General features: G+C 54.7%; 2 protein-coding genes across 2 annotated transcripts in view; one reads left to right on the top strand and one right to left on the bottom strand.

Moving 5' to 3' along the window:
* Nucleotides 1–1,460: 1,460 nt before the first annotated feature.
* SCAMP5 (secretory carrier membrane protein 5) lies at nt 1,461–7,881 on the bottom strand. Its single transcript, XM_075764992.1, has 7 exons — nt 7,751–7,881; nt 5,984–6,063; nt 5,544–5,672; nt 3,602–3,758; nt 2,756–2,857; nt 2,403–2,520; nt 1,461–2,289 (listed from the first exon to the last, which is right to left on the bottom strand). The coding sequence occupies exons 2-7, from the start codon at nt 5,988–5,990 to the stop codon at nt 2,095–2,097; spliced, it is 708 nt and encodes a 235-aa protein (XP_075621107.1). The 5' UTR covers nt 5,991–6,063; nt 7,751–7,881; the 3' UTR covers nt 1,461–2,094.
* Nucleotides 6,853–9,258, top strand: part of LOC104640441 (cytochrome P450 1A4-like) — an 87,803-nt gene continuing 85,397 nt past the window's right edge. Inside the window, exon 1 of the mRNA XM_075764990.1 lies at nt 6,853–6,860. The gene's annotated coding sequence lies outside the window, so the exon portion shown is untranslated. The remainder of the gene's footprint in view (nt 6,861–9,258) is intronic.

Below are 9,258 nucleotides of genomic sequence, written 5' to 3'. Positions count from 1 at the left end.
GGGAACGGTATCCTGCCCGGCTTCCGCTGGCAGGGGAGGAGAGCCGGAGGGGCACGTTTCAGCGGTCAGCTCATAGGTTTAGGAGACGCACCGGAGAGGAGGGTTAGATGCCAAAGCAATGTCTGTTAGAGCTCGTTAGGGTTATTATTTATGCGTCTTATTACTGTGAATGCAAAAGGTGAAGTCACTTAATCCATCATTTCTCAGACATGGATGACAGAGCACGTGATTTGGCATAGTAAGTTTGAGGCTAGCTAGAAAGGAATTGCACAATATTTAAACCTGATCAGGTACATAATAGGCTCAGCAAAGGATTACTTTTCTCCTTACATTTTATACATATATATACACACACAGACAGGCATTTTATCATTAGCTGCATTTTAGTGTTGTCAAGAGACGACTGCCTACTGCGGAACGACTTAAAAAAGGAAACTATTCTTGGTGGGCTTTGCTGGAAAAGACAAGTTCCTCTTTGGGGTGATTCTCGTGGGAAGGAGTCGCAGACAAGCATCACTGGAAGGGCTGGGGGCTAGTGGGCACACTGGGCTCGTTGCCTGCAGCGGGCAGGAGATATTTGAGCCAAGGATCAGATTCTGTTTGGGCTGCTTTTCTAGGACTTGGGAGAAAAAAAAAAATTTGGCTTATTTAAAGTGCATTTAGAGGCTGAAAAGCATCTCTGAGAAGGAACTTCCCCTACTCCTGCATCCACCAGCTCCTTTACCAACCGATCTTTTTCCAGTCACCTTCCCCGGCTGCCACAGCCCAAGAGGTGTTAGTCTGAGCTCAGCTGCCTCCCCCTAAGGTGCAAGATCAGTATTTAAAGCCTGACCTCCCCTAAACCGGGCAGGGATTCGGGGCTGACAGGAACAGGGATCTCTGCACCGGGGAAAAAAAAAAACAAAAAAAAAACCAAAAAACACAGCACCGTGTTTCACCGTGCTTTTTAGAAGCTTAAATAAGCAGGAATTTTTCCCACCAGCCTGGAGGTTTCCTAAAAAGCCTTGAATTAGTGCACGCTTCAAGAGCTAACAGGGACAAATCTCATCCTTGCTATTTACACAGGCAGTAAGACTGGTTGTACATACTTACACAGGGCGGTAAGATTTGACCCAGAGCTTTACCCAAGAATAGGTCCTCTGAGAAACACTCTGCCAATTTTATAGCTGCTTTTCAAAATAGAAATCTTAAAAAAAACCAGACTCAGGATGCAGAATCTGGAACAGGATGGTTGTATCCCACAGGGAAAACCTGTCCTCGCTCCCTGACACACGCACACGCGCACACACGGTGCACCGGGGCTCTGGCCCACGGTCACGCATAAATACTGGGGTCCTCCACATCAAAATGTGAACTACTCATTTACAACACCACACACAGAAGTTGTAGATCCTGAGCCAGGGTGAAGATTAGGAATCTCTTGGCTTCCAGCATATCAACAGCAGGATTTAGGGTTTGGGTTTTTTTGCCTTTTTGTTGGTTTTTTTTTGTTTTTTTTTTTTTTAATGCTAAATCAGCCAGCCACCTGCTAGTTAAAAAGCAAAAGAAAAGGGAGAATTCCTGGGATTGCTTGCCCTTGCTGAGACAGTGGCGAGTGGCTGGACACTACCAACTGAAAGAGAAAAAAACAACTCACACACACACACACCAGAAACCTGTGGTTTAGGGCTTGTTCCAAGAGGGGAGATGGGTGCTGGTTGCTATTTTATCTTTCCCTTTTGGGGCTTTTTGGCTGATGTAGTTCTAAACATACACCTATCACCACAGTAATTAAAAAACCACCACCATACACTATTTCACAGGGAAAAAGAAGACACAGGAATGTACACTTACTATCACACACAACAAGAGCCCTGCAGGTCAACTCATGGCCTCTTCAAAGTGAAAAATAAAGGAGAAAAGAGCTCAAGACAATAAGGGGGGACGGGGGGGAATAAAAGAAAAAATCCAAATCAATCTTGTTACAAAGAACAGGAAAAGAACCACCGTTATGGTACACTCCGACTTTCTGAAAACAGCTGCAGAAACTCGGCTCAGCCTTCCTCCTCCTCCCTTTCCCCCCAGATCTTTCGCCCGAGGACAGAGTCCTGCTGCTCACATCTCATTGGAGTGGGTGTAGTTCGGAGTGGCCGAGTACTGCGTCTCGTGCTGCATCATGGCCCCCTGCGCCGCTCCCATCGCCGCGTTCTGTGCTGCCTGTTGGACGTGGGGGTTCTTCCATGCCCCCGTGGTCCACTCCTCCTGGGCTTTGCTGAAACTTCCCCCGCTTCCCCGGTAAAACTTATGCACCTGTAACAAGTTAGAAAAAGAAAACGCAGAGGTGGTGAGCGACTGCGGTTCGCGCTGACCCTCCAGGGTAAGCGGCAAGGGCTCCCCGAAGCAACGTGGCATCTCTGCCGTACCATAGTGAGGGCGATGAAGGAGAAGACCGCCATCCCCGTGAACAGGACGGTGGGGATCAACATCACCACAGCTGACCCCACATTGGTCCCAAAGAAGGAAATCGCTGCAATCCAGCCACTGCAAGGAGATGAAAACAGTCGGGCTGTTCGGCAGCCTGGAGCTTTCCCGGCCGGCTCCGCACACCCCAGCCTGCCAGCATCCCTCCCCGTCAGCCCCCCAGCTCCTCAAGCCATCTCCCCCGAGGAGAGACACTACTGAAGCACCAAGGACGTCAAAACACCAAGAGGCCACAGCACCAGCTCAATGGTGACTGTCCTTGCACCCAACGCCACAGCGACATCATCTTCCTTACCAGACGCCCCAGCCAGGGATTCCCACTGCCTGGATAATGCTGATCACCAGCTGGGCCATAAAGGTGAAGAAGAAGGCCATGAAGCTGAAGGAGCTGTCTGTCCTGCAAGAGAAGGCTCCGTCAATCCCTACACCTCCATCTCCACTGCAGTGCGAGGGAAGGGAGATGCTCCCATGTGTCAGGCCTTTTCAGGACAGAAGCAGCTGTAGTTTAGTGAGAGGGTGGTGAGAAGCGAAGCTGCCCGTAGACAGCAGGAGCAAAACCACAGGCAGGGGAGAAACTGCGAGAGGCTGAAGGTGGGGAAGGGGCATCAGATCCTCCCCATGGATCAGCCAGCTCTGCGCATCAGGCAGGAGGGCATCCGTGTTCGGACACGGCTCTCCGCTCACCCCACCCCACCATCGGACTCAACCTTCCCACGCAGGGAAGAAATACACCCCCAGTTTTTCTAGATTTGGGGATACTGCACCAGGGATCGACCTCAGCAGCATGAATAATCGATATAAGCACCTCGAGGACTCGTGGAAAAATATAAAAGAAGCCTCAAGGATGGGTGGGATGGGAGGGAAAGTGGGCACCCCAACTGCATCCTCACCGCTCCCCCTGACGCTGCGCAGAGGCACATGTAGCATGGCTTTGTATCGCACAGTTGGGGTTTTGGCCCTCAGGAAATCCCAAACATCTTTGCTTTGAAGGCTCAAAAGTAAAGCTAAAGGGCTGGACAGAAAGAGCAGAAATTCCCCCAAATATTCAGGCAATGCCCCAAGCTAAGCACTAACTGTTTGGGAGGGAAAGAAAAGAAAAAAAGAAGACTATGAGAAGCCAGGCTCAAGTGTGACCACTTACTTGAAAGCTTTGTAAATAGGTCTAAACCAGCAGACATAGGAGCAGGGCGTAAAGAGAATGAGCCAGAGAATTGCCAGTCCAAAATTAACAGCTCCACCGCCTCCAATCAGCCATGCGAGGCAGCCAACGAGATTCACCGCCAAGGTGATGCTGTTCACTGCAAACACACACACACAGAGGGAGCAGAGTAGCACGCACGCGAGGATGTTGGTGCGATACGAGAGACCCCCCCCCGCCCTGACCCCAGGGATGCCCATGCGGGACTGACCTCCAGCGGGTTTGGGCAGCAGTGTGGGACCCTAGCCGGATTTCCCTTAACTTCACTTAAATTAAGGTGGCTCAGCCAAAGGAGCAGGAAGGGGAAAAAAGTATCACTCAGTTGTAATGTCTTTGGCAGATCCAGGGCTCGCAGGGAGTCGAGGACAGGGAAGAGCTGCATCCTCCCGCTGCCAGCAAGCCGGGGCATGTTTCCACCAACAGAAGGAAACCGGAGGGATCCAAGTGAACCTTTTTCACTTGCCTCCAGCTACAGTTTTGCTCAAGGAACTTGTGTGAGAGCTCCCTGAGCTCAGAGTCCTGAACTCCCCGCCCCCTGCCTCGCCAGTTCACCGGGGTGGCATGTTTGGCTTCTCCCACCCCTGCTCGGGGTTAAGCAATACAAGGGTTATTACTATGAAGCCCCGTTTTGCAGACACAGGACAAAGGGAAGGCTAATCTGCATTCTGACGCCTCCGATTTTTGAGAATGATTCATTATTCTAACAAGAATTAAATCCCTCCCACCACCGCCTGCAAGAGAGCTGCAGCTGGCAAGAAAGGGAGCTCAGTTGGCCAGGCTGACTGGGCACTCGCTGCTCCCTAAAGTCCCCAAGGACACCGAGGGGACCTTTCAGCCTCTCCACGCTTGCATCTGGCTGGGTGTTTGTGGGGGAGTTGGGGAGAAAATGATCCAGAGAGGAGCTCCGGAGACAGAAACTAATAGACAGGCAATTGGCTCAGAGCTGGTGCTTGTGCTGTGGGAGAGGCTGGAGCAAGAACCAAGCTCTATTAAATTAAGCACAGCAAGAACAGCCAGATTGAGACAGGGAGGGGATTTAACACCCCCAAGACAGCTTCTCCAGGGAAGCACAACTTATTTTTTTTTCCTCCCCCTTCACAGAACAGTTACACTAACCCTCCTGACCCTAGGGTTACCTTCCCGATGGGACACGGTCCCCAAAAGCCAAAGCAAGGCACCACCCCAGGGGTGCCAGCCTGGCACCGTGCCGAAAGCAGAAACGCCCGACCTCTCCCGTGCCGGCTCAGCTCCTCGTAACCTGCCTCCCAAGCACAGGGCACTCCCCGGGCACTGACATGCTTCCAAAGTTCAGGGAAAACACCTGATTAAGGAACTAAGCTCTTCTAAATAAAAATATAAATGATGGTGCCAGCTTGCCCTGAGCTGCACACAACAATTAGCATCATATTCAGTAATGTTCCCACATATGTTGGGGCATAATCTGTCCTTCCGGCTCTTCTTCCCACCCAGGGTTGGTAAGCAAGAGAGATCCGGGCTAGTTTTAGGAGTTAGAAGATGGCAACAGCTCTGTTAGCACAGCACGGCACACAGAGGCATGCAAGAGGAACAGGCAAGACCCGGCTTTGGGGGAAGCCCTGGGCTCCCCTGTTCAGGGGCTCCAGCAGGACATCAAGGTCACCAGTGGCCCTCGGATGCCGAGCCAGGGCCACACCTCCATCCTGGAGGCTGGAAGGACTGAAGCACATGGGATGCCACAGCTCTCATCCCAACCCCAACAGGTTTTAACAGGAGACACCGAGACCTGGAGGGGCAGAAGGGCTTCCCCTGATCTTGCTCTGCTCTTTCAACCGGTGCTTTCCAGAGAAGGAACCTCAGGAGAGGCAAACACAAACCCACCCGAGCCCTTCCCCACCCTGCAACTCACGCATCCAGAGGTAGTAAAGCCGCTTGGCCATGGTACGGTGCTGCGGTGGGATCTCCGCATCGAAGTCCTGGTAGAAACATGGCTTCAAGGGGATGAACCTCGGCAGGGGAGGGAAGTTGTTCACTTTTTCTGCAATAAAAAGTTTCACCAGCATTGGGCACTGCACAGAGCTGAACGTAAATCAAGAGGCTTTCTAGTCTTGTTCAGTCCCGAGGATTCACAAGTTTCACGCAGGAATTAAGGATTTCCCCTCATAACCACCAACCTACCCACAAGCATCAAGATAAATTTAGCCCTCGCTGGCCACGTGGATCCTGCAAGCGTGGACACCCGCAACCCCACCGGGGACTAATGAGGTGACATTACAGCCAGTAAAGCCCCAGATGGGCTTCAGAGGCGAGGGGCAGCCCCGCCAGAGACCCCCCCCCCCCCCCCCGTACCTGCCATCCTGGCACACGCTCGGCCTCCTCGTTCCACAGGAAAAGTAGGGGGGAAAAAAAACCCAGGAGCTTTAACAAAGCTGGAGGAAAACAAGAGAAAAAGTGACGTGAAGCAATCAGGTACCTCCCTGAAGAGCTTTCACCTTCCCCCAAGCTCCAAAATAGCTCAAGGACAGCACTGTCACAGGGCAGTTTGCTTTATTTATGCAGACACTCTACAGTATTCACACGTCCAGGCGTACTGCCGGCACCTGGCTGGCAGTAGAATAAATCCCAGCCCCTACAGCACCAGGCTTACACACCAGTTAAGGTAGAAGATTAAGAGAAGATCCAGTGATGCAGGACAGGGCACGGGCTTAACCTCCCACTCCCAACTGACCTACATCCAGCCCTGGGAGAGGGGCCAGGCTGGATGGGAGGGATGCAGCCCCACCAGAGGATTTCAAACTGCCCACAGCTGCCTTAAGTTCATTACCTGGCCCAAAGCAATGAATTTTTTAATTAATTTTTCTTTTTGCAAAGAGTTCCAGCACAGGGAACTACCTGGCTGCCTCCCAATGGCATCACAGCTCCCATCTCTGCAAGCTCAAGCCAGAAACCAGAAGCAGGGAAATCAGCTGAAAATATCAGCTGGGAAAAAAAAAATCAGTGCTGATTGTCACTAATGAGTCACTTGAGTGCTGGCTTAACGATTACTCATGTCATTTGGCACCTTGTGCAGTATCATGCAGGTGGGAGAGGGGGGAGCTCAACATCCCAGGACAGTGTCCCCCCCATGCCATGCTCAGCCCTGTCCCAGCAGCAAAAGTTATGCAAAATTAAAACAAAAATTAAAAGCATGAAGACGGCCACTCTGCATATCCCCACGTGCCTGCAGGTTTTGCCCTCTCAGGGCTATCTCAGGCAGAGGAACGGCAGCAGCAAACACAGTTCTCATGACATGGGGTCCCACGGGCAGTGGTCCAGAGCATATGGGGGTGGTCCCTGCTGGGGCAGCCCCCCCTACAACCATCGCCCAGCACCAAAGGCACCGGTCACACAAAGCAAACCCCCGCGGCTCGCCGGCATGCCATCTCCCAACATCCGACAGCAGCCCACGGACGTCTCCATCCCTCCGGTGCTATAAATACCGCCTGCATGGCTGACATCTCCCCAGGCAGCGCCTCGGCCCCCGTGCACGTGTATCGGGAGCGGGAACACAGGGCCAGGTGTGTGTCCTGACCCGGCACCTGCCCTAGTGCTGCAAGACCTTTGTAAAAACAAAGGGGTTCTGTAAAATTTAGGGTTTTGTGGGTTTTTTTTTTACAAAATTGAGGGGGGAGCTGTAGTGCAATAGCACAGCAAGGAGAAACCCCAACATCCCCTCCGGGTGCCTGCAATGCCAGCCCCGCGGTGCGCTGCTCGGGGAGAGCAAGCAGGGCTCGGCGCCGTCGGGGATTGTTGTCCGTGGGTTTCCACGGGCGCAGGGCTGCGTACCCCACACGCCTTCCCCCCCCCCCGCCTCCATCGCGGCGCGGGCCTCCCAGCAGCAGCCTGGCGAGGGGAGAACGGCGCTCCCGCACGCTCGGTCCTCGGCGGCAGGGGAAGGCACCCACGCGGGTGCCGGCGGCGCCGTGGGCACCTCCACGCCGCGCACCCCCCCCCCCAGGTGGGTTGCAGTGTGTGGTGGGGGTGGTGTCAGTGCGGAGAGCGGTCGCCCCCCTCGAGGAGGGGAATATCCGAGCGTTCCCCGCCCCGTGGCAGCATCCCCACGGCGCCGGGACTCACCTGCGTGGCGTGACCCGACCCGTCCCGCGGCGGGTGCTGGCGGCGGCCGCCCGCCTGGCGCCGGTCCTGTCGCCGGTCCTGCCGCAGCGGCCGCGGTCTCGCGAGATTACGGCACTGTCGCCGGCCCGGCTAGGGGCAGCTACGAAATCTCGCGAGAGCAGCCGCAGCCGCTGTCCAGGGTCCTGGTGCCGATGGCGGGGAGGGGCGGGGCCGCCGGAAGGGGGCGGGGATCCTATAGGTTTGGGGGGGCTCTATATGGGCAGGGGTGCAGTAACCCCTACCCGGGGTCTATGGTGCTCCGGGGCTGCCTGTCCCCAGGAGGCCGAGGGAACCCACATGTCCCTCCCCAGCAGGACCAAATTTAGAGGACCCCCGGCAGGAAGTTTCCCACTGCCCCCCGTCACCCTGCCTGGGTTCCCACGGTGGTCTGCCTCACACCCAGGGCTGCTCCACGCAGCCATTCATGGTTCCACAGAAGGCAGAAGCTCTGCTGATGGCATTGCCGGCAATGCCCGGGCTGGGATGCAAAGGGAAGGGACCAGACTGACTCCCAGGTGGGCTGGGACAGGGACAAAAGGGTCCTAAAAGGGACATAAACCCCAAATCAGCTTGAGGGCTCCAAGCAAGATGAGGAGGACTCTGTAGGAAGCATCTCTCATCCTCAGTGTCATAGCAAGGAGCCCTGTGTGGACCACTCCGACCTCCTGCCTCAGTGCAATGTCATGGAACTGGCTTTATTTAATAACTAAATCGTCCTTCCCAGGGTCCGACCTTGAGTACCAGCACACTATCACACTTCATGGGCACAGAGGGTCAGCGAGGACCACGTCCTGCCACAGGAAGGTGCAAAGTGCAGGGCTAGATGGCTCTTTACACCAAAATAAATGCAGCCCAGGTGCCAAAGACCCTCAGCAGATGAACAGCATCTCTCTGCAGGGATGCTAGGAAAGAAACCTGGCAGAAATGGGGAAAACGCCTATTTCACAGATGGTAAAATAGAGGGAAGCAGGAAAATAGGTGTGCCACAAATGACCCCATATCTGAGGGCCCAGCTGTCCACTCTAAGCACCTTCTGGGTCTTGGACCCTGAGCAGAGGGCAGGACATCCAGCTCCATCCCATGTGCGAGAGGAGGGCAAGGGGAGGAATGCAAACAGCCAGGGGAGAAGGGGATGCTGCTGTGGGTCCCCACTCTGGCCAAGCACTGCTGCTCACCCATGCGTGAGACCTCACGGGGGTGCTCTGAAACTTGGAGTACTGCAGTACCGCGCTGGCCCTGCCCGCGCTGGCCCTGCCCGCGCTGGCCCTGCCCGCGCTGGCCCTGCCTGCAGGCAGCTGCGTACCTCCGGGGTTTGGGGCTGGCCGCAAGTCCCAGCCCCGCTCCCTAGGAAGGATTTCTTGACAGCCTCAGCGCAGCCCCAGTTTCACCACAGCTCAGCTGGGAGATCCCACCCTTGGGCCCAGGACCGCAGGAACTGCTTTGTGCCCCTTATTTCTTGTCTCTCAAGC

The sequence above is a fragment of the Balearica regulorum genome, chromosome 12 (genome assembly GCF_011004875.1).
Source record: "Balearica regulorum gibbericeps isolate bBalReg1 chromosome 12, bBalReg1.pri, whole genome shotgun sequence".
In the NCBI taxonomy this organism is placed as follows: Eukaryota; Metazoa; Chordata; class Aves; order Gruiformes; family Gruidae; genus Balearica; species Balearica regulorum.
The sequence above is the reverse complement of the archived record's forward strand: the minus strand, read 5'-3'. Positions and strand labels throughout refer to the sequence as shown.